Source organism: Hyperolius riggenbachi, chromosome 9, assembly GCF_040937935.1.
Source record: "Hyperolius riggenbachi isolate aHypRig1 chromosome 9, aHypRig1.pri, whole genome shotgun sequence".
NCBI lineage: Eukaryota > Metazoa > Chordata > Amphibia > Anura > Hyperoliidae > Hyperolius > Hyperolius riggenbachi.
The window spans coordinates 178,233,857-178,259,439 of record NC_090654.1 but is presented as its reverse complement, the minus strand read 5'-3'; the positions used below and the strand labels follow the sequence as shown (position 1 = coordinate 178,259,439).

The window sequence follows — 25,583 nt, the reverse complement described above, 5'->3', positions numbered from 1 at the left end:
ATAGAAAGAAAATGTTTTTATTTTTAGTTATATAGCTTTTTTTATAACATTGCATCATACTGTCACAGTTGCAGTTTTAAAACAACACTCTTTTAAGCTAGTAAACAAAACAGAAATAATGACTCTTTGAACTTTCCTGCACTAAAACCTTATTTTAAACTGTCTCTCACTGTTTCTTGGCTGTTTAAGTGCTTCAGAAAACAAGGCTGTATTTGACCGGTGGGTCAAATAGCTCAGAGAAGCTCTTTTGCATAGATAACAACTGAATTTTTTTTTAACTCTTCCCGTACTTGAAAACAATACGAGACTCTTTTCTTTGCTACTAATGGTCTATTTCTTAGCTGTACTGCACATTATTCATTATCTCATAAATGTATTTTCACTTCAAGTTTGTTTTAACCACTTCCCGACCGCCGTATTGACAATTGGCGGCCGGGAAGTGGACCCCGCAAGGACCGCCGTATTGACAAATGGCGGCGGTCCTTGTAGGGGCATGGGCGGAGCGATCGCGTCATCCGTGACGCGATCCTCCGCCGCCGCCTGGCTCCGCTCACCCGCCGCAACATCCCGCCGGCCATACGGAAGCGCCGGCGGGATGTTAACCCGATGATCGCCGCATACAAAGTGTATAATACACTTTGTAATGTTTATAAAGTGTATTATACAGGCTGCCTCCTGCCCTGGTGGTCCCAGTGTCCGAGGGACCACCAGGGCAGGCTGCAGCCACCCTAGTCTGCACCAAGCACACTGATTTCCCCCCCCCCCCTGCCCCCTGACCGCCCACAGCACCCCTCAGACCCCCCCTGCCCACCCCCCAGACCCATGTTTACACCCAATAACCCCCCTAATCACCCATCAATCACTCCCTGTCACTATCTGTCATCGCTATTTTTTTTTTATCCCCCCCTGCTCCCTCCTGATCACCCCCCCCACCCCTCAGATTCTCCCCAGACCCCCCCCCCCCATTTTAGAAAGAAGACACCCCAAGGTATTCTGTTAGGACTATGGTGAGTTCATAGAAGATTTTATTTTTTGTCACAAGTTAGCGGAAAGTGACACTTTGTGAAAAAAAACAATACAAATCAATTTCCGCTAACTTGTGACAAAAAATAAAATCTTCTATGAACTCACCATACTCCTAACGGAATACCTTGGGGTGTCTTCTTTCTAAAATGGGGTCATTTGCAGGGTTCCTATACTGCCCTGGCATTTTAGGGGCCCTAAACCGTGAGGAGTAGTCTGGAAATCAAATTCCGCAAAATGACCTGTGAAATCCTAAAGGTACTCATTGGACTTTGGGCCCCTTAGCACAGTTAGGGTGCAAAAAAGTGCCACACATGTGGTATCGCCGTACTCGGGAGAAGTAGTACAATGTGTTTTGGGGTGTATTTTTACACATACCCATGCTGGGTGGGAGAAATCTCTCTGTAAATGGACAATTGTGTGTAAAAAAAATCAAAAAATTGTCATTTACAGAGATATTTCTCCCACCCAGCATGGGTATGTGTAAAAATACACCTCAAAACACATTATACTACTTCTCCTGAGTACGGCAATACCACATGTGTGGCACTTTTTTGCAGCCTAACTGCGCTAAGGGGTCCAAAGTCCAATTAGCACCTTTAGGCTTTACAGGGGTGCTTACAATTAGGCACCCCCCAAAATGCCAGGACAGTAAACACACCCCAGAAATGACCCCATTTTGGAAAGTAGACACTTCAAGGTATTCAGAGAAGGGCATGGTGAGTCCGTGGCAGATTTCATTTTTTTTGTCGCAAGTTAGAAGAAATGGAAACTTTTTTTTTTTTTTTTTTTGTCACAAAGTGTCATTTCCCGCTTACTTGTGACAAAAAAATAATATCTTCTATGAACTCACTATGCCTCTCAGTGAATACTTTGGGATGTCTTCTTTCCAAAATGGGGTCATTTGGGGGGTATTTATACTTTCCTGGAATTCTAGCCCCTCATGAAACATGACAGGGGGTCAGAAAAGCCATAGATGCTTGAAGATGGGAAAATTCACTTTTTGCACCATAGTTTGTAAATGCTTTAACTTTTACCCAAACCAATAAATATAGGCTGAATGGGTTTTTTTTCATCAAAAACATGTTTGTCCACATTTTTAGCGCTGCATGTATACAGAAATTTTACTTTATTTGAAAAATGTCAGCACAGAAAGTTAAAAAAATCATTTTTTTGCCAAAATTCATGTCTTTTTTGATGAAAATAATAAAAAGTAAAAATCGCAGCAGCAATCAAATAGCACCAAAAGAAAGCTTTATTAGTGACAAGAAAAGGAGCCAAAATTCATTTAGGTGGTAGGTTGTATGAGCGAGCAATAAACCGTGAAAGCTGCAGTGGTCTGAATGGAAAAAAAGTGCCTGGTCCTTAAAGAGGAACTCCAGTGAAAATAATTTAATATAAAAAGGTGCTTAATTTTTACAATAATTATGTATACATGATTTAGTCAGAGTTTGCTCATTGTAAAATCTTTCCTCTCCCAGATTCACATTCTGACATGTATTACATGGTGACATTGTTACTGTGGGCAGATTATGTAGCTGTTCTGGCTTTAACAGACAGCTATAAACAGCCATTTCCTGTGTGTGTCATTGTTACATTGTGGCAGTTTGCCCAGAGTACCGTACGGTACCAGAGCCTCTTGTGGGAGGGGTTTCAGCACAAAATCAGTCATACAGCGCCCCCTGATGGTCTGTTTGTGAAAATCATTATATTTTTCATGTAAAAGTGGGTATTAGCTACTGATTGGGATAAAGTTCAATTCTTGGTCGGAGTTTCTCTTTAAGGGGATTAAAGCCCACGGTCCTCAAGTGGTTAAGGAACCCATGACTAGATAGCATGATGTTTCTAGACTTTATGTTCTGTTTTATTAATTTAAGAGGACTTGTATGATTTTACTTTTCCTTCTCTGGGCAATGCAGAGCAGACATAAAATCTTAAAATCTGGTTCCACTGAGTTTCATTGTTTATGTTAGTATGTACAGTAGTTCTTCAATAACAGTAAAATCGCCTACAGAGAGGACAGCATCCTGTCTATATAGTATGAGCCTGCACTACTCACTTATCCCTTCTCTGATGTGCAGACTAGCGAGTCATGTTCTCTGACTTATCACTTTGTGGCTTGGTAGAGCACACATGTTGATGGAAGCTGAGTATAAAATGTAATCTACCGTTAACTCCCAGGGTTTGTCACTTGCTTTCTAAAGGCAAGATATTGAGCAGGCAATCGCTATACATCAGAATAACAGTGTTTGCTGGCAGCCGGCACAGTGATAAAGGAGAGACTTTGCAGACAAAGTGTGGGTACTGGGGATGAAGTATATCGCCTGTCAGGATGGACTTGCCATGTCGGCTGTTGTCGCTGTGATTGAATATATGCTCCAGGTCTACAGAACTATCACATGACATGTTATAAATACATGCTGTAAACAGTCACTCAACAAGAATTCTTTTTCAAGGTGCGCTTGCCACTTACTTGGTTTTCTAACCAGCATCAATGGATAAAGAATGCAGTTTACAAAGTTGCAGATCAGCAGTAAACAATGTAGATCTAGGAAAATATGTAACTAGGTGTAATCTTTTTTTTGGTGCTGGAAATATTCCATTTAAGAGTAAATCTGGCCAAACACAGGACAGTGTGGAAGAGACATGTAAATTGAGTGCTGGCTCCAATTGAAAATTTGGTAGGAAGTAGCTGTGTAAACATTTTCCTACTTTTTATGTTAAATAGAGGCAAAAGCTTTAATTCCTTGTGTCTAGATTTAGCTTTAGGAATGTCTCCTTTGCAGAGGTATGAATCTCTGCTGCCTGACATGCTAAGAACAATGTAATATTGATGCAGAGTTATATGAAAAGCCTGACACACACACAAGTATAAATGTTTATGTTGCAAATGAGATACATTTCCTCTGCTCTCTGCTGAGAGCTCAGTCAGAGACAGGCATAGCTTTCTCTCACACACACAGGATTAACAGATGAAGTGTGAGGGAATTCCCCCTCCCCTTATGGTTCACTCTGCCATCAGATTTGCCATCAGAAAAGTGGAATAAGGAATTAGATAACAGTAAACAAACAGATAATAATTTAAATGTATACACCAGTACTTAGCAGCACCTCCAAAACATTTCCTATCTCAAATGAAAAAAACATCTTAATTAATAGTGTTCCTTTTAACAAAAAGCTTGATTGCTTTCCTTAATTGGAAAGGAATTCAGTGCTGTGATTGTTAGGTGTAGGAAGGTGATACTTTTATCCAGTCAGGTAGATCGTTTTTACCCCAGTGGTTTTTATTTTCTCTAGATTTCGGTACAATGAGCCTAAGAGGTTAAATTTTTTGGATACATCTTTCTTTTTACAACCTAGATAACCATATAACAGCAGGTAGTGGGATCTTATGAGCTCTGGTAGTGGCCCTAACTAGCTGTGATAAGTTACTTAGACAGTTCACTCTGCCTTGTATGATCTCAGCAGTAAGATCCTGGGGCTTCATAGGAATGAACAGGTGTGGTATTACAAAGACAGATGGGCACCACACGGTGGGCGACAAAGGACACAAAATGTGTATATGCACACACGGGGGGGCACATTTATATATTAGCGTTAACAACGCTCGGAGTTTTGATACTGGTCCTGATATCACTCGCCATCATCATCTTGCAGTATGTCCGATTGATACATGCGGCCAATTTTGGCCCAAAGCTGGTCGCATCATAAATCGGGCATGCTCTTGGTGGTGCTGATTTTCATCCAATTCGATATTATTGAATCAGATAGTCGAAACATGTATGGCCACCTTTAGGGTACAAATTTTAGAATTGGCTTTTTTACCACTCTCCACTCAGCAGTGACAGCTCTGAATTAACAGGAACAAAGTCGTCAACACCAAAAGCCAACTTATACTCTCTTACTACACTTTGCATAATATTCTTATTAAGAAACCTACACGCTTTTTGCAGTCTCTCTCTTAGCAGTTTGCCTCCTACGTCTTTACATTAGAGATCTAAATGAGAGACTTAGCGCAAGCAGTAAATCATTTTTGTAGCTTGAATAATAATGTTAACGTTGCAGTGATTTCCAATCCCCAGGTTGTTTTGCCTGTGTCTGTTGATCAGGTGAGATCCGCTGCATTTCATATGCCAGCCTCTAATTGAACAGAGTCAGGTCTTGTTATTTAATAGAGGAGTTCAAGTCGCTAATGACAGCGTGTATTGCTTCACTGAGTTTGCATCAAAACCAGTCATTTATTTTAAAATTACAAGACCGAAAATATATTTATTTCCTTCACAGCAATGTTAGGGGTTCACGATCATAATTTTAATTAAATAAGTTTTGAAATTCACTTCAAACATTAAAAGTTTAGCGAGGCAGATTAATCAAGAGATTGCAAAGCTTTTTTCCCCTGTCTGCGGCACGATAAAAGTTTGTCTGTCTACTAATTATAGATAGCAGGTGAATGTAATTTGCTGTCCTACAACAACATGAATGACAATGCAGCCCATCAGCTTGCCCAAAACTACTGACATCATTGCAGCAGCCATTTTGTATGCTGCAGAAGAATGCATGACTACAAACAAGGCTGGATTTATACTTTTCCTGTCCCTAGGCCAAACGTGTTGTGACTTTCCTTCCTTCTGCAGCAGTGCCCCTCCGATTCCATGTGCAGCCCCTCTTCCATGCAGAAAGACTCGAATTTGGAATTCAAATTAACTATAATTACTTAAGGTGAGACCACAAGCAGCGGGGAATTAACTTACCTACAAGTCTTCAGCCATGTCTGCATTCAATTATGCATCATAGGTGTAATGAAAGCTGCATTCCATGGCTCACTACCGCGCTTCCTCCTTCCGGCTTGAAAGGGGAAGCGCGATAGTGAGTCATGGAACGCGGCTTTCATTACGCCTATGATGCGTAATGGAACGCAGACGTCTCAGAAGACTTCTGGGTAAGTTAACTCCTCGCTGCCTGTGGTCACACCTGTGATTATACTTCATTTGAATTCTAAATTCGAGTCCTTCTGGACTGGAAAGCCCACCGCTGTATCCATGTACTGCAGCCCCTTTCTTTCTTGAACAGCTTGCATGGACGTTAGGTTCCCTTTTTCCTGTGTTGCTCTCCATTTGCAGCCTCCCCTTACTATGTATCAACCTCTTTTTCATGACCAAGTGCCGCTGTGGGCTGCAGCCGCCCAAGGCCCAGGCCTTTGTGGCCTGGTCCTGCAATCCGGCCCTGACTACAAAGAGGACCTAAACGCAATGCTCACTCTCAGCCTGCAATCTGCTAATTTATATGGTCTACAAACAGCCTGTCAGCCAATCAAGTGTAATGGTATACACCCATGTGTGGAGTACCAAATCTACCAGGTGTATTGCATACGCTCAGCAAAATTCAGGTGAAGGGGTTTGGTCGGATATAATCGTACACTATGTTACCAGCAGGGGGCGCCATGTGCAGCTACAGCCTCTCAATGCCTCCCTTCCTAACCACTTACCCACATCTGCATACTGGAAGCTGCAAAAAAGAAATTTAAAAACAAACACTGGTGCACATGACAGACGTGTATTTTCTGATCACTTCTATACAAAAAACAATCAGAAAAACATTCGGAAATCAGATTCGACCTGTCGGAAATAATCGATTTGATTGTCAATCTGATGAAAAATTATATCATGTGTACTGGGCATTAGAAAAGTGATTGTAGGTGGATGGATTGATGTTACCCATTGTGAAAATGTATTAAAGTAAGAACAGTGAGAATATGCAACGAGAGAGAACTCAAGTGGTTCCTCTTTAATCCAGCTTACCAACCACTTTGGAAGCAATGACACCACAGAGGTAATTTACTTAAAGTGCACTTCTTGTGGTGTAAATGGCATTTCTGCTTGTTTACAAGCATGCACACTTATTTCAGTACATTATATATGGAATATGTAAAGATTTTCATCTTTAAAAGGAAGATGTGCAGGAATATTGTTTTTTTCCTGCTGTGCTAAATGTAAGTGCATCTGCATAAAATTGAAAAGACATCCCAGGTGCATCCAGGGATCTAGCTTTTTAGTATATTAAGTCATATCTGTACTTTTGCCTGCTCTTATACAGTAAATACATTACACTGTTTAATAATTGCTTTTTACAGATAGAAAATTGTGTATCACAATGAACGAGAGAGTCAAACAATATTCACTCACTAGAACAATGGGTAATAAAATACTTTGCAAATGTCATCAGTCGTGCACTTCGCTGACAGGTCACCCAAACTAGAAACATACGACCAATAGTTTCATAAAAACTATCCCAGACAGTACGATAAAATAATGGAAGCAGGACACTGGGACACCCATGATCGGCAGAAATTATTATCTTTTCATAGTGTGAAATAGAAATGGCCCGAACGGTTTGCGGGCGAACATATAGCTTGTTCGACCCGCCCCCTATACTACATCACTGGGCTAAACTTTGACCCTCTACATCACAGTCAGCAGACACATGGCAGCCAATCAGGCTGCACTCCCTCCTGGAGCCCCCCCCCCCTATAAATGGCAGCAGCGTCAGCCATTTTCTCACTCGGTCTGCTGCTGCTATTAGTGAGAGAAGGGAGAGTGGTTGTTGGAGAGATAGGGAAAGCGTTAGTTAGGTCTTGTTAGCTTGCTCCTTGCTGATATTTGTTGCTGAAAAGCACCACAAAAAAGCTCTTTTGAGAGCTAATGTTCTTGGGATGTGGTTTTTTTTGTGTGTGGCCCACTGGCACTGCATATACAGCCCTTACAGTGCCTCTTGAACTCTACTACTTTTTGGAAGTTTACTAATAAGTTTGTTTTGCTTTTTGTTATAAATCTAAATCTCCCAACAAGCTTCTTGATTGTCAATATTTAGTTGACGTAATCATGTGTTCAGGAGTCCAGTCAGAGATTTTTATAGATCTTTTTTATAAAAGGTAAATGAAAACAACTGAATACATTTTTGGTAACATCTTAGTGACGCTGTCTACAGGGGTGTAACAATAGACCCTGCAAGAGATGCAGCCACAGGGGGCCCAGAAGTCGCAGGGGGCTCCAAGGGTGGAAAAGTTTATTTTCCCTGTCATGAGAGGCTGACCGCTAAGGGATTGGAGAAAAAAAAACTTTGTGCTCTCTGCACAATTGTTCTAATGACTGCATCTGCTTAGCCACTGATAAGGAATCATACAAAGTTTTGCAGACAAAGATTTGTAGATAGTGCCTATTCAGTGTTCAGCAGGCTCTTGTGTACAGCACCCAGCCCCTAGCCTCTCTACCCCTCCCCAAGTGCTGTGTACTGTAACAATGCTGTAGAAGTCTGCAGAACCAGTTCTGTTCCCTCAGAGATGAACAGAATGAGCGTAATAAGCTACAGCTGGAAGCTCACTCCTCGTCTGTCAGTTTTCTGTATGCATTTTCTGCACACCATGTGTGTTTGTATGTGTGCAAACATGCACGTTGCATCACAGAAGCTAATATAATTGATAGAGAAAATGCCTGCTGTCTGTTTTTATCTGCATGGGGACAACACATTCAAATGTGCACTAGCTAATTGAATAACATTGGTTCTCAGTTTACCTGTGCCGAAAGGGGGGGGGGGGGGGGGGGGGGTCATCCAAAGTTTTGCAAGGGGCAGTGATTTCTAGTTATACCCCTGGCTGTTACTAACAGTTTATGCAGTGTTCAGTTCCTGGGTTTAGATTCAGTTTAAAGAGGAACTCCAGTGAAAATAATTTAATATAAAAAGTTGCTTAATTTTTACAATAATTATGTATACATGATTTAGTCAGAGTTTGCTCATTGTAAAATCTTTCCTCTCCTAGATTCACATTCTGACATGTATTACATGGTGACATTGTTACTGTGGGCAGATTATGTAGCTGTTCTGGCTTTAACAGACAGCTATAAACAGCCATTTCCTGTGTGTGTCATTGTTACATTGTGGCAGTTTGCCCAGAGTACCGTACGGTACCAGAGCCTCTTGTGGGAGGGGTTTCAGCACAAAATCAGTCATACAGCGCCCCCTGATGGTCTGTTTGTGAAAATCATTATATTTTTCATGTAAAAGTGGGTATCAGCTACTGATTGGGATAAAGTTCAATTCTTGGTCGGAGTTTCTCTTTAAGTAGCCATAAAAAGCTGCTTTGGCTATTTGTCATTATTATTCAAGAAGAATAAGATTGCCTGACCATATCTTAATGCCTGTATTCACTGTAAGAGACCATTATTAGTGAATTGAACATAAGCAGTCCAGTATAAGTGGCATGTTTCAATGAATGAAATGTACAGGCTTTCTCTGCTGAGTCTAAAATTCACCAGATATCTATAAGCTGAAAATCATGTTCTTTTTATCTGCTTCCAGGAGTAAATCTGATTTTATGTGTTTTGAATCTATTTTCAAAATAAATAACATTGTAAACATCCTAGGACTCATATTCACCACAGTATCTCAAAGAAAACCCCTCTCAGTTTACTCTAGTCGTATAAACCTATTCTTCCCAACATTCAAGATGAAAAAGAGGGATACCACCTAGCAAGGTAACATGTGAACAAAAAACACACCCCTAACCCCACAGACCACGAAGAAGTCATCAACAAAAACATTTTAGTTATCCATACACTATGGCCCTCAGGGCCAGATTTACCATAAGGCACTGTAGGCACGTGCCTACAGGCGCCTGATGATGGAAAGGCGGCTCCCTCCCCTCCCTCCCACCTTACCTATGCAGAAGCGTAAATAAGAGGTTGCTCACCCAAGTCTCAGCATTCCATTGACCACATCTCCTCTCAGTTAGGGGTACCGCTAGCTACTTAATACTGAGGATAGCTCTGGATACCTGATACTAAGGGGCACATGTAGCTACCTATAACTGTAAGGGAAACTAAGGAAGAAGTGACAGCTTGGCCAGTCAACACACTTGCGGTGTGGTTGGGTGGGGTTTATATGTTCCTCGAGGGCGAAGTCTAAGGTGCCAGGATATCTGTGCCTACAGGCTCCTGTGAGGTAAATCAGGGCCTGATTGCCCTGTTTTACTTTTACTGAAAGATAGCATCTCAAAATAAGCAATGAAACAACATTTAGCATAATATAAACAATCTCATTAAAGCAGAATTATAAACTTCCCCCTATGCTCTTGTATTGCTCCTTATACCTAATGAAGTTGGCTGTGACCAAGGCATGTACACTAAGGCATGGTTTAGCACATTGGAAGGTTTTTTTTTATCAATTTCAGGGGTTTCTTACTGTTTACTTTTCACCTGCTAGTTTTGGCTCTGGGTTATATCTGTCATGATCGCTGCTGCAGCAGGTATTGCTGGAAGTAGTAGTGCTGCAGCTCAGGCAGTTCTGATCTCTTTCCATGCAAGCTGCATAGCTTTGTCTGCCTTTCCCTGCTGTCAGCTTGTGACTGATTATCATTCAGCTGTGTGGGAATCTGCATGTCTGCTCCCATTGGATGACCTCAGTATAAAGATCTGCTTCCTGCAGGACTCCTCGGGTTTTCATAGCTTCAGTTTAAGCCTGTCTTGCTGTCGCTTCAGCCCCCGATCGTGTTTCTTGTTCTAAAGATACTTTGCTGGTCTTTACATCATATATTGGTTCATTGCCAATATATATGCATACCAGCACGTTTATTTTTATTATAGTGTCGCTGATGTATACGTACACGAACTGTTTATATCCTGTGTGCAGTTAGTCAGCTTTCCAGCACGTTTTGGTAGGTTGCGCGTACCGTGATCACCCGTGCTGAGGTAGTTACCCTGCTCCTGGTTCTGTTTGTGGATTGCGTTCATCTCTGCGAAGAGATAACGAATCCTTCTGAATCCTGTTCTGTTACTGTTTGTGGATTGCGTTCATCTCTGCAAAGAGATAACAAATCCTTCTGAATCCTGTTCTGTTACCATTTGTGGATTGCGTTCATCTCTGCGAAGAGATAGCGAATCCTTCTGAGTCCTGTTCCCTGTATTGCTCCAGTCTAAGTCAGTGTTCCTGCTTATGTCATATATCGGTTCATTGCCGATATATACATATGTTAGTCAGACGTTACAAATAGTTTCATTGATAGCTGTAATTGTAATACGCTAGGAAAACATACTTATTGTATTTTTGTCTGTGTTACGTTCATCTATCTTGATCCTGCTATTTCCTGACTATCCTGTCCTGTCTTTGTGAGGCACGCCATCGCTGCAAACACATTGGCTGCCTCATTCCAGTCTGTCTTGTTGTGGACGCTTGCTGTCACTAAGTAGCGGCTAGCTAGCAAACGTTCATTCTGTCTACCTGTCCTGATCTCCTCAGTTCTGGTTTATGCGCTCAGCGCTACCTTGCGCTGAGACGTTATCGCAAAAGTATTGTTTGTGGCTGTCGGATCTGCACCGGCTCTGTGCGCCACAATCTCCTTTTGGAGTCAGTCCTCCCCTCCACTATACTAGGGATAGCCTGTTTCCTTGTGCTAGTGTGTGTACCTCCTCCACGTCAGCTCATGCGTTGCATGCTGACTGTGGAGAATACACCACCAAGCCTTACAATATCCTTATGTTCTCCACATGCACCACAGGGGACTGATAAGGGAAACTCTATGAATTTTCAAGAAAGTGGCAAAACCTGTAGACTGTAAACAGTAAGGGGACTTTCTAAAGGAAAACATCTCTAAAGCCTTTTTGGTGATGGTCTTCATCTAAGTAATGCTAAATATGTTAGTATTAAATCTTGCTATCCAGCACTCCGTTCTTGCCCTGAGATATTACTACAACAACAACAAAACATTTGTAAAGCGCTTTTCTCCCGTAGGACCAACGTGCATAAGCTTGTCTCAGATCAGTACATAGTGATGTGTACAGGAGAAACGTTATGTGGTCATAAATGCCAGACTAAACGGGTGGCTCTTTAAAATACTACAGTAATAGTGATCCCTGCAAGTGTCCCTTTTGTTTTCTGTTCTGTATCCATTTGGTTTGTGTTTATTGTGTCGTTTTTTGGAGTCTCTGCTTCACGGCCCCAGAACACTTAGGGCCCTGTCATAAGTTGTACATCCTGTCTGCATTCTCTCTATTTGATTATCTAAATATATTTTTTGCAGAAACCACTGGATGGTGGTGACAGTATGTACATGGTTAAAGCTCACTGCACAGCATGGTTTGCATCGTGGCCGTAAAAAAGGAAATGTGTACCTCCTTTAAATGTAATGGAAGTAGCAAAAAAAAAAAAGAACAAAGAGAGTCACAAAAAGTCTGTAAACTTAAAGCGCATGTGAATGGCCCAAAAAAACTTTAGTTCCAGGACAAGATCCTTTTAAGCATCTTCAAATATGCTTTGGTGGCCGACACCCATGTACAAGCGTGACTGTTTTGGTCATGAGTAAGTATGGTTGGCACATGCGCAGTAGCACAAAAGCCATGCACAAGCAGCCTTGTGCCATTTTGAAGCATCCAGAGGCTTTCTACTACTTTGGAAAGTATCTAACTTTTTATTTTTTAATGCACAGGTTTGCTTTAGTGTGTATAGACAGTGCATGTTAGGTTTTCTGGGTTTTACACAATTTATGCAGTGAGTTACACAAATAGCATAACTCGTTTAAAGGACACCTGTACTGAAAGGGATATGGAAGCTGCCATATTTATTTCCTTTTAAGCAATACCAGTTGCCTGGCTATGTTGCTGATCCTCTGCCTCTAATACTTCCAGCCATATACCCTGAATATGCATGCAGATCAGGTGCTCTGAAGTCTGGCTGTATTAGTTGCATGCTTGTTTTAGGTAAGTGTTCCAGACACTACTGCAGCTGCAGGATCCCAGGCAACTGGTATTGTTTAAAGTGGACCTGAACTCAGAACTTCCACTCGCTCTAAAAGATAAGCATCAGCATAATAACCTTTAAAAAAAATTCTTTGTTACAGCTTACAGAACTCCTGCAATAAATATGCAGTGTGCCCACTTCCTATTTTCATGGAAGAAGACAAAGGGTTAATGTTAGGAGTTTGGTAGTTACCTCCGCAGAAGCGAGAGGTGAGGACGCCGCTTCCGCGTCTGACGCGACCGCGGATCTCGCCGCGTCTTCTCAGTCATTTCCGTCAGGCAGGACAGGTCTCTCCAAGTTACATCTCAGTAGAGCAGCGCACTCGCGCACCAGGAGACAGGACCTTTATGCTTTGAGGAGGCAGGTCAGAGGACCGGCCGGTCAGCTGACAGGGCAGGTCTGATCACCGCTCCTGATTGGCTGAAGTGTGCTGGGCGGAACTGCGGTGTTACCTGTCTGTATTTAAGACCTGAGCTGTCAGTAGCTCATTGTCTGCTGTTGCTGATACTTTGCGGTTAAGCTCTCAGACCTTAGTCAGTTCCCAGTGTGTTTGATCCGGCAGGACCCCGGGGATTCACACATAGCTAGAAATATTTTTGATAGTTGTAAAAGTAATATTCATTATTGTATTGATTATCTGTGTATGACTCTTTGCCTGTTACTCTTGACTCCGCCCTCTGCCTCTTGATTCTGTACTCTGCCTATCTAATTGTTGCCGACCCCGGCCCGACCTCGACTCTGATATTGCCTCCTGATTTTGTACCTTCGCTCATCTGACCTGTTACCGACCTTTGCCTGTTTCTCACTACGCCTTTGCCTGACGACTCTGTACTGCCTCCTGACCAATCTGTTACCGATATTGCCTGTATGACCACTCTACCTCGTGATAGTCCCTAAAGCCAAGGGCTATCACATAGGAGTACTCCTGTGTTACTGTGCACTAAAAACACGTGTGATCACACTCTGAATAAAGTACTGACTATCGTGCTGTTAAGAGCTGTTACAGATCATTACAGTTAACATCCTGTGTTTACATATTAGCTGTGTCTGCCCAGGACTGCAGAATTTCTGTGCTGACATAACTGAGGGATCAAATTACACTTGTGATTATTTACAGATGAGGGGAAATTAGGCTCTTCTCTCTAAAAACACACAGGGTGCATTTCTCTGTTTTCCTTGTGTTCTGTGCAAGAGTTCATGTCCACTTTAAAAGGAAATAAATACTGGTATGTCAGCCTCTACATCCCTCTCACTCCAAGGCCCATATCCAATTAACTTTTTCACTGTAGTTATCTCCTAGGACATCAGTTTCATCTTCTAATTAAACTAACTTTTAACTTAGCATTTTACAATTGAAAAAGTATCCACAAGTTGGTGAAAAGGTACTTTCAAATTTATTTTGAGTATTTTCTTGCTTGCTGGTGGCTTAAAAGGCATTTTATGACAAGTTGTGAAAATATCACCTGGGCGAAAACTCAGACGAAAACGTGAATTGCATATGGGCCTAGATGTCCTTTAAGCATTTTGCTGTTTAATGAAAAAATACAGTTGGACTGGAATAATTTGTTTTTTGCCACATATGTGGTCTACCCATTGCAGAAACAAGATGGCAGATGCCTTGCTTTATGTTTCTTGTAAATACATTCTTTATGAAACCGAGTTGACATGGAGTATTGCCTCATTTTCATGTGTGTGGGGTAACTGTGTCTTGACAGATTCTTTGAGCAGCAGAGGACAGGGCAGCTCTCGTGATATCAGGAAAGGAGACCGATCTCATATTGCCTTTGGTTCCAAAGTATCTGGTCCACCACCATCCTCTGGGAGGAAAAACAGTGCCAGGTCTCTCACAGAGGTAGGTGCAAAGTGGTGTCACACTAGGAAAGAAAAAACTCGCATGTATCACACATCACTCCATATTAATTGACAAAAGCAGTTACTACCAGATGGATCAGCCCTTCTGGCAAATACCAAGGTTGCAAGATTACGTATGTAACAGGTGCATGAGCCTAGCAGTGCATCTCAGATATCAGATCCATAAAGGATGGGCTCATTCACTCCTTGTGCTTTGCATGATGATAAAACATAAACGTGCTTTTTAATAATATTAATAATAATGCATTATTACACAGCAATATCATTTTTGTTAATTACACCAGAAAGGAAATGTGTGCATTCCCGCAGGGCAACCGCTTCGCGGTATTAGTTTTTTACCCTGCAAAGCTTGGCATGCGAAAGCAAATGCATTTTTGCGTGAGCATTGCCTCATGATAAGCCAATTTAGCCAGATTTGCACAGCCAGACTTGAAAGGGTTAAGCTTGGTGTTGAGCACGCATACATTTTCTTGTGGTTAGCATTTTGCAGTCTCCGCCCTTTGGAGGCAGGTGGTGGATGGCTTGCTCTAGGTGGTGTGAGCCCTGGAGTGGGCTGTCTGTGCCTGTCCTCCCCCCCTCCTCTGGAGTGTTGTGTGTGAGCCAGCCCTGAGCCCTCAGCTTGGGGTGACCCATACTTCATTCCTTTCCTATGCAGTGCCCCCAAGTTTATGCGCAGTAGCAGAACGCAATGGACGTTAAGGTAAGTGCCTGTTTTTAAATTTTTGGGAGGTGGGAGCGGATGGTCCTCCTCGGCGCTGGCCACGCTTGGGGGGGTTGTCTGCGCCTCCCCGTGGCGCTCCTGGATAAGTGCTATGTAGCATGAACTCATTCTCGCAGGGCAACCGCTTCGCGGTATTAGTTTTTTACCCTGCAAAGTTTGGCATGCGAAAGCAAATGCATTTTTGCGTGAGTATTGCCTCATGATAAGCCAATTTAGCCAGATTTGCACAGCCAGACTTGAAAGGGTTAAGCTTGGTGTTGAGCACGCATACATTTTCTTGTGGTTAATATCATTTTTGTGCAGGGTGTCCTGGTGTAACAGCTCAGCTCTAGAACAGATATTAACATAGTGAATGTACAGTACATTGCCTTGAACCGGCATTATTCTATGAAAAAGCCTAATGTTTCAAAGTTCTCCAGATACAGCATATCCCCCAAATAAGTTTCGTAGCATAGTCTTCAAATAAGTTTTAACAGCACGTCATCCAAATGGCATGTTCAATGTAGTTTATGAATAGCCAACCACCTGTGCCAGGCCAACAAGCATATGCCTGAGGTCTGCTATGCCCACCTCCTGAGAGCCTTCCTGTGCCATCAGACCTACCTGTCCATCCTGTTCCATCACACATTCAGCACAGGCATCACCTGAATCAATACAACAGGTCCACCAGAAAGACGGCTGACCACTTTAATGCTTGGGTAGAGACAAAGGGAGGAGAAAAAGTGAAAAACAGTGCTCTGTTGACATGTTAGGAAACAGGACGCTGCCCAAGAAGATCAATATGGTCACATACTCCTCTATCCTTCATTCCTGGCTCACATTTATGCTCAGTGTTTCTGTTTTTACCCCACAGCAGTCTTCTCAGGGGAAGGAGTATATGCTGTTTGGAGAGTGGGCATTTCTGGGATTATTAGCTGCTGTTTCTTCCCAGAAACAATTTGTGGGTCCCTCGTTTAGGCAGATTTTTAATATTTATGACTCTTATTTTCCACCAGTCTACAAGATCTACAAGCAGGCAGGAGAAATCCATACTGCTGTCATCCCCAGAGAAAGGAATGGGAATCCTGACACAGGCTACAGAATCAAGAATCCTGTCCCCAAAACTGAATACTATAGATCAAAAGAACAAGGAAGTCATGCAACAGCCTCAAAGAAAAGATGTACAACAACAAGGTATGTAGATGTGCCTTTAATATTTAATGATATACAGTAGCAAGAAAAAGTATGTGAACCCTTTGGAATTACATAGATATCTGCTAATGCCACACAAATAATTAAATGTTTCCATGTTTTATTGAACAGACCATGTAAATATTCACAGTGCAGGTGGAAAAAGTATGAACACTTGAATTTAGTAACTGGTTGAACCTCCTATAATAATTCTATAGTTGCAGATCAGACGTGCACAACGGTCAGGAGTAATTCTTGACCATTCCTCTGTACAGAACTGTTTCAGTTCATCATGGTTCTTAGGATGTCTGGTATAAATCGCTTTCTATAAATCGCAACTCAAGCACAGCAACTCAATCGGGTTGAGGTCAGGACTCTGACTGGGCCACTCCAGGAGGTGTATTTTCTTCTGTTTAAACCATTCTGTTGTTGATTTACTTCTATGCTTTGGGTCGTTGTTTGAGAGCAGGGCACTGCTTTTGACCTTAGCCGCCAGAACTCTGCTGTAAATTCTGGTAATTCTTTGATGTTTTTCTGCTAGCAGAGGATATAGAAACTGAAAGCAGAAGTCCTTTGTTATTGTTTCACACTGCCCCTAGTGACAAGTGGCCATAAATACAAATTACAGCAGTACTAATTAGTAGCAAGGAAATGTAACAAATACATAAAAAAAATGTGCTCAAATAAATTTGCCTGGAGCACTTACCAAGCCTCTAAATAAATTGGCTGCTAAAGGGTTAATGAGCACCTCTGGCAGCGCCCGAATGTAGCGTTACCCAGGTGGGTCTCAGATTTCATCAGAAATTTAAAAAAATATATATATTATAGTTGCACTAGTGGGCAGTTTTGGGGTAATTTACCATACATATGCTCTAAAGCTACCCTATAAAATACATAACCCCTTTCATTGCTGCAAGCTGCTTTACATGCTCATACATACCTACTTGATAGAATATCTGTCTATACTAAAAAAAAAATTCTAATGTATTTTACTTTCCCCACCGTAGCTGTAATAAAGCCTCCCAGAAGCCGAGGCAATGTATTATTACCATTCTGTAAGGAATGATTCTGTTCCTCTGCTTTCCCTCCTGCCTTTCTGTCTCATAAGAATACGTGCAAAATGATTCAGAATTATGAATCCATTAACTAGGAAAAAAGGGAAAAAAAGCTCATGTCAGGAAAAAGGAAGTTGAAGTTTTGTGGGCAGAATTAAATTTCTTTCATGTCACGCCGTGTCTTCCTCTGTGCCTGGAGGTTTATCTTGGTTATGGTGTAGAAAATATTAGATGGAGTATATGTAGAATCCTTCATATTGTGCTGTCTGCGCAGAGTAAGTGATCATGTAAGTGTGATGCTCGAGGCATTCAGGTAAAGCAACGCCTGGAGATACATAAGTGAGTCATCAATATCAACAGCCATGCCCTCTCAGGCATAGCACCACAGATCTGATCTACTAAATGGTGCAAAGCCTTCAGGCATCATGCAGGTAAATTGATCTTATACAAGCTGAGCCAGCCTCAGGCTACTCACTGCCTACCACACATGGTCCCATGTGCAGATTGCTATGCAGATCACATTGCTTTACCAGTGTGGGAAAAGTGAAAAATAACTGTTGTAAGATAAGAAACTAATAAAAATATCTATCTATCCATAATATATATAGAATTGCCTTCTGTAATTGTGTTGTTGTGATTACATGGGCCCAAGGCAATTTGCTAAAACTAAAGAAAAATGAACGAGCCTCCGCTGGTGTAGTACATCTAATCGTAAAGAACAGATGCAAGAAAAATGCTCTTACTCCAATGCTGATCTTAGGGTGCAGCATGTAGACTGAGGTTATGTCACCAGAGCAGATCCCCTAAGCTGTGTCACTAAGACAGTCTACCCATCAACTGTAGGTTTCAAAAATCCCTCCTGTAAACTGTATCAGTATGTTACACCAAACCAGAGGACCTGCATCACTGTGATGTAGTCTGTGTGTATAGTACTGCAATATCATACATGGACTACATCATAGAAGTACCATAGCACGGACTGCATGTCAGTGACTGAGGCTCTCTGGTCTGGTGTAGCATACTGTAAACAACTGGACTGTCTTATTGACGTTGCTGGTCCTTGCGATCTACTGACATACCTTCAGCTTAGATGCTGTACCTTAAGATCGGTACTGGAGTCAGTGCATTTTTATTGTGTCTGTTCTTTACAATTAAATGCATTGCCGCAAAGGATGCAGGGCATTTTTACGTCATGGGAAGTGTTACATTTTGAGATGATTTACCTGGACAATACTGAAATATGTACTTTAGTATGCTAGATTGTTAAGGAGGTGTCACTCTGATGGTTGAGGGAAGCCAGTAATTGCCTAAAAAGTGCTTATTGACCCTTTATGTTTCAGGGTCACAACCTATGGTTAGTTTCCCACTGAAGGGTATTGGGGATGAGTTTTCACATTTGATGCAGATTACTAAGGAAACGGACCAGCTGAATATCTGGTAACCACTGCGCTTGACATTTTTCAACTTTTTATTTTATTTTAAGGTGCATAATTATGTTTTCCTCATTTCCCTGGACTTAAACTTGGACATGATCTTGATGACAAGTCCAGGAAAAACCCTCTAATACACTGAGGATACCTTAGCTGTCATTAGTGCTGACTTAGTTGCTTTGTAGATGGCAGGAGGGATTGGGTAGACCTAGACCAAGTTGCTGCTTATAACTACCACTACAATCACTTCCCATAGATTACCATCCTCATCCACCTCAGGAGCCCCCAAAACAGATGAGCGCAAGACTGAGGAGTGTGGGGAGGAAGCAGCAAACACAAACAGTTTCAGGTACTTTGCTACAGTAATATTTTCTGCCAAATGTGTCAGCACTTCACCATTCATGCCAATAATTGTAATGCTACCTATTGTGATTGTTTTCAGTAAAATAGTTAGAGTGGACCTATATAAAGTAAAGTATCATTGCGCCTGTATTATTGTTTTATTATTATTTTTTTATTTATAAAGTGCCAACATCTTCCATAGCACTGTACATAGTACAAAACAAAAAGAGGGGAGCATAATACACAAGAGGTTCAAAACTCTGTACAAACAGGACATTCATCAATACAAATACAGCTATTGTTGATGTGTAGTTGAGACATCACCAATACTGGTGAATGTTTATATGAAAATTACAGCAGAATAAGAAACACTAGGAGGAGGTCCCTGCCCTTGGGAGCTTGAGGGCAGTGAGTTGGAGACATTAGGGAAAGAGACAGAGGGGTTAGCGGATGAGGCAGTAAGCCTCCAATGCTACCTATAGCAAATTATAGGCTTGTCTGAACAGGTGTGTTTTGAGAGAACGTTTGAAAGTTTCCTCAGAGCATGATGGAATGGCTGTGGAAGAGTGTTCTGAAGGAGAGGTAGTGCTTGTGAGAAGTCCCGGAGGCGGGAGTGAGAGGTGGTGACTAAGCTAGAGGACGGCTCCAGATACAATCCCACTTGTATGTGGAGATTAGTCAGGAAATGAGGTGAAAACTTATGATAAGATAAGGAGTTAAAACTGCATCTGGAAAGAGATCGCAGTTTAAATCTTGCGCCGGTGTTGAGTGCTTGCAGCCACCACAGTGTATGCTGGGAGATGTAGTTTGTTGATGTGAGTATATCTCCCGACCAGGAGATTTATTCAAATTGATGAATTACACCTCCCGGGCATGCATTGTAGTGGCCGAGAGACTCTGCCTCAGTGCAACAATATAGCAACTATGCAGCAGTTCAGCATATCCTCACGTGTCATAAGAAGCTCAATCATTGATTTTTTTCTCAATAAAGCTTTGTTGAAGGAGTTAAACTCTCAACAAAGAAGGCTCCCATGATGCAAAACACTTTATTAACATTGGGAGAATTGTTTAAGTAGCAGGCTGAATATAATCGAAAAACATATTACTGTTTATCTGCCTGAAACAGTGGTTTACTAACGGGTTGGCAGCAGGGACCATCCGCTCCGGGTGTCACCATGCATGGAGGTGACACTGGAGGAAGCCACGGCGTGCCATTAACTCACTTGTTCCACTGGCGGAGTCCAGCGATGCCCGACCTGCTGTCACCACTCAGCTCTCGCCCTAGTGCGGGCATGTCTTCATGCATGCATGTAAGCACATGATGCAGGAAGAGGGGGAGATCTGAACAGAGACAGGAGGATGCATCGTGGACTCTGGTGATCAAACAAGTGAGTTAATGGCACACTGCAGTTTCCTTCCACTCACAATACTCTGTAACAGTTATTGTCTGCATTGCTGATTGAGGTACCCCACCCCACCTAACCTATGCCTTAGAATCTGCTCACCTTCACCTAATACTAACTGGGGCCCCCAGAAACGCTGTCCTAATGCTAACCTAACCCCATACCTGCACTAACACTTCCACCCATACCTACACTTAGCACTGACCCCCATCACCTATGCCTACCACTAACTCCCACCACATACACCTAACACTAACCTCCCTTTATATCTACACCTAACGCTACCCCCCTTACCTACACATAACACTATCAACTCCCATACCTACGCCTAACAATAGCATCCTCCCCCTCCCCCCCCCCCCCCACACACACCCCTACCAACGCCTAACCAGAGCAGTGTTGTGGTGTACTTAGCACTAGCACACCGTATTCACTTGTGTGTGTGTGTGTGTGTGTGGGGGGGGGGGGGGGTCATTTTACACCCAGCACCAGGTGTGAAATGGCCTAGATACACCACTGGACTGAAATAAGGAATGAGAAGGATATTAGGAAGCTCGACCACAATTTACCATGACTGGATCGGATCCTTCCTATTGGTCTGTTTACAGTTCAACATACTCTACAGTAATACATTTCAAGAAACTGTACAAGCCTAAATAAAGCTTTGATCTGAGCTCAGGCATTTGAAAACATTCTTGTTATTCCACAAAGACCCCATTAATGTGATGGTAAAGGGGGGGGGGGGGGGGGTTATGTCTTCCCCCTTCGTATCTTAATTGTGTGTTTTGCGAACAATCATACATCCATGCGGCGCTTCTGCTATCTGCGTCCTGATGAATGAGCAGTCTGCGCTGGAATATTTTGTTATTGATGATGCCGCGTGATATACGGGGGAAGCGCAGGAAAAATGAGCTTTCTGCGTAAAGATAATTCCATAACATCACTAAGAGAAAACTCAACAACAAACACATCACGGAGAATATTTCATTTTCCTGGAACTAGATGCAGGCAGCAGTCACATGTCATGTAGTAAGGATTAACTTCAAGGATTTCATTCATCAACAAGACAAACAAACTGCATTTATGCTGTATTACAGCAACAGAAACTAATGGTGGGCTGAGGGGGAAACAGCAGAATGAATTACACAGAGATATTTGTGTATAGGAATTGACACACTTGAAGATGAAAACTTAACACATAATGGATATACCCCTGTGAGTGGAGCCAGAGAGAGATCCATTCCTGATCTCAGGGATTCCAGCAGGGAGCTCTCTACTACCACAAAGCTACTACTATGGCACAGCTATAAAATGGAGTCACTTACTGCTAGTTGGAGAGGAAATGAGGAGACTTCAATTTGCAGGCTTCTTTTTTATAGGAAAAAAATCTTACAGACATTTAGTATGAGCTCTTAAATATGCAGTATACACTGGCGTAAGTATGGAGTTTGGGGCCCGATGCAAGTTTTACATGGGGCCCCAAGCATAGAATTGATAGGGAGCTCCAAAACCTATCAAGGACTCTTTCAGTGTCAGACAGGTGTAATCGGAGTAAGGAAACAGTTGAGGATTACTATAATGCAATGCACATTTAGAGGTGTTCATTACGAGCATAGCACCCAAAAAAAAGTTAATAAGATGGATGAAGGAAGGCCCCTCTGGTTCAGGGGCCCCGGTGCGGTCGCTACCTCTGCAACCCCTAATGCTACGCCACTGACAGTATATATTAGTTTGTAGCTGGAGAAATATGAAAACTAAATCTTCCAACTCAAAACTGCTTTACTTAAAGGGGCACTACAGCGAAAAATTATGAAATTTAAAACAGAAGAGACCGGTTTTGGACTAGTCCATCTCTTCATAGGGGATTCTCAGCAAGGCTTTTATTCTTTATAAAGATATTCCCTAAAAAGGATTTAAACAATGATGCTGGCCAGCTTCCCTGCTCCCTACACAGTTTTTTGGCAGTTGAACAGAGCAACTGCCATTCACTAAGTGCTTTTGAAAATAAATATATCCCTGAGAATCCCCTATAAAGAGATGGACTAGTCTAAAACCTGTCACCTCTGTCAGATGTCTACAACCTACTGTAAGTGACAGGTGGCAGGTGATGTCAGTGGAAGTAGCTGCTGCTTGCTTTTTTTTGCCAGTTGGAAACAGCTGTTATTTCCCACAATGCAACAAGGCTCACACAGTGTGATGTCAGCACCATGGTCCTGACATCACACTGTGAGAGGGGTTTCAACACAACATCAGCCATACAGAGCCCCCTGATGATCTGTTTGAGAAAATGAAAATATTTCTCATGGTAAAGGGGGTATCAGCTTCTGATTGGGACAAAGTTCAATCCTTGGTCACAGTTTTTATTTATGGTTATGGTTATGGTTATGGTTACTCATTTCTCCTGGGAGGGGGGGTGGGCATCTGGGGGACCCCTTTTTAAAGGGGACTCCCAGATTCCACCATGAACCCCCCCCCCCCCCCCCAGGAAATCGTGGCCTCCACCTCCACCGCCCATCGGAGGTGGAGAAGAGCCCCTTGTCCTTGGATTGGACAAGGGCTCGGAGGAGGAGGGGAAAGCTTGGCTGCCCCTCCCCTTCCGAGACCCCCCAATCCATGGACCATGCGGGCTGGTATAGTCAGGGTGCGGAGCCCCACGCGGCCGGTGCTCCGCATTCTGGCTATCCCAGCCTGCATGGGGGACAAGGGGTTAAAGAGGTCTGGGAGGGGGGACCCCACGTCGTTTTTTTTTATATTTCCCACACTCAGAACGAAGTAAGTAAAACTCTTCCCACTTGGGGGAATCTATGAAAATAATACACTATTGTTACCTGTGCAAAAAAAAACTGACATTTTCCGCATTTAAAAGACATTTTCGCCCTTGAAACTTAAAAATTGATTTTCTCAAAAACTATAAGGTCTTTTTGAAAAAAAAATGTTTTCCTCTTATTCCCACTGATCCCCTTAATATACCCTGGGAATTTGGTGTCCCTAAACTTTAAGCAGGCTTTGCTATTAACCGTTAAAGTCGGCGGGTTTTTAAATGTTTACATTTTTCCTTTGAAACTTTAACATCGATTTTCTCAAAAACTATAAGGTCTTTTTGAAAAAAAAAAATTTCCTCTTATTCCTCCTGATCTCCTTAACCCTCCTGGCGGTTAGTTGTTTTTGCCAAAAAGGCAAAAATCCTTTTTTTTTTTATTTTTTTTTTTTTGTTTCATGTAAAGCTACCAGAGTGGTAGCTACATGAAACACCACTAGAGGGCGCATGTGTCCCTCTAGTGCGATCGTCGCCGGCATCAATAGCAAACAGGGGAACGCGTATATAACGCGTTCCCCTGTTTGGCTTCTCCTGTCGCCATGGCGACGATCGGAATGACGTCATGGACGTCAGCCGACGTCCTGACGTCAGACGCCTCCGATCCAGCCCATAGCGCTGCCCGGAACTCATTGGTCCGGGCAGCGCAGGGCTCTGGCGGGGGGGGGCCCTGTTGCGCCGCTGCGTGCGGGCGATCGCCGCAGAGCGGCGGCGATCAAGCTGTACGCGCGGCTAGCAAAGTGCTAGCTGCGCGTACAGCATTTTAAATGAAGAAAATCGCCCCACCAGGGGCTGAGATATCTTCCTGCGCGGCATAGCCCGAGCTCAGCTCGGGCTTACCGCCAGGAAGGTTAATATATTCTCCAAATTTGAGGCTCTTAGCATTTAAGGGGGCTTTGCTATTAACCCTTAAAGTCGGCGGCTTTTTTATATTATACGGAGCGTTACGGTTTAACGCGAAATTACGGTAGCGTTTAATGCGAAATTACGGCATGAACGAAACGCGAAATTACGCGTTGAAAATTTCACTTACGGTATTTTCAATTACGATTTTAATGGCAATTACGCTACCGTAATTTCGCATTGTAATCGCAAATTTCGCATGCGTAATTTTAGTAATGCGAAATTACGAAAATTTCAGCTCAACTCTACTTGCGTTACCCAGGCAACATGTGCATTACACAACTAGGGTAATGTGAATTACCTAGGTAATGCAAGTTGCACTACTTGCGCAACACATGCTATTTTGTGTAAATAACAGTAGAATTGACGTATGTTATGTTCGAACAAGAATCATACTGGCCTTTCATGAATACGCCCTACTAACACTGGTGATTCAAATAAAAACATCCTGAAAAACCCAAGGTTACAAATCTAGAAAAAAAAATGATACTGCAATTTATAGGAACAAAGCACATAACTGGAGAATACATTTCTTACTTCTGTGTTTAATACTGAAGTTAAGCACACTTATCACGGTGATTTTTTACACAACACACATTATAACTGAAATTTGGAGAGTGTGCTGACCTGTCTTTTGTTGTGTTGGATCTGATAAAAGTACCAATCATATCAGTAATTGCGCCTCTGAAACAATGAAGCATGTTAGTTTTGAAGTCCATACTCACATCTGCAACTATTGAAATAGAGCATTCACCCTGATTGGGGAGTGTCTGGCAACCTTTTCATCTTTTCATTTTTTCATGTGATGGCTGGATAATATAATTTACAATTGGGACACCCAACTTTTTTACAGCATCCATGTGACATCACTGCTCAAATATGGAGTTATGCCATATGGTCAGTAATGTCACAGGGGATTCCAATAAAAATGACCACCCCCATCCTTAATGTCAGTATCAGTATTCAGCCAACAATTGGATGGAGAGATTGTTTGGCTCCTGCTAGTAACTAAGGAAAAGCCAATGTGGGATGCATACAATATTTATAATCTCTTCTATGGACCAA

The 25,583-nt window shown here is 42.3% G+C and overlaps 1 protein-coding gene across 2 annotated transcripts in view; it reads left to right on the top strand.

The window, feature by feature from the left end:
• Positions 1-25,583, top strand: part of CFAP20DC (CFAP20 domain containing) — a 498,588-nt gene that overhangs the window by 208,822 nt on the left and 264,183 nt on the right. For both annotated transcript variants that reach the window (XM_068253759.1, XM_068253760.1), the window contains 3 exons: positions 14,523-14,659; positions 16,396-16,573; positions 19,312-19,404. In XM_068253759.1, coding sequence (XP_068109860.1) covers positions 14,523-14,659; positions 16,396-16,573; positions 19,312-19,404 — 408 coding nt within the window. The remainder of the gene's footprint in view (positions 1-14,522; positions 14,660-16,395; positions 16,574-19,311; positions 19,405-25,583) is intronic.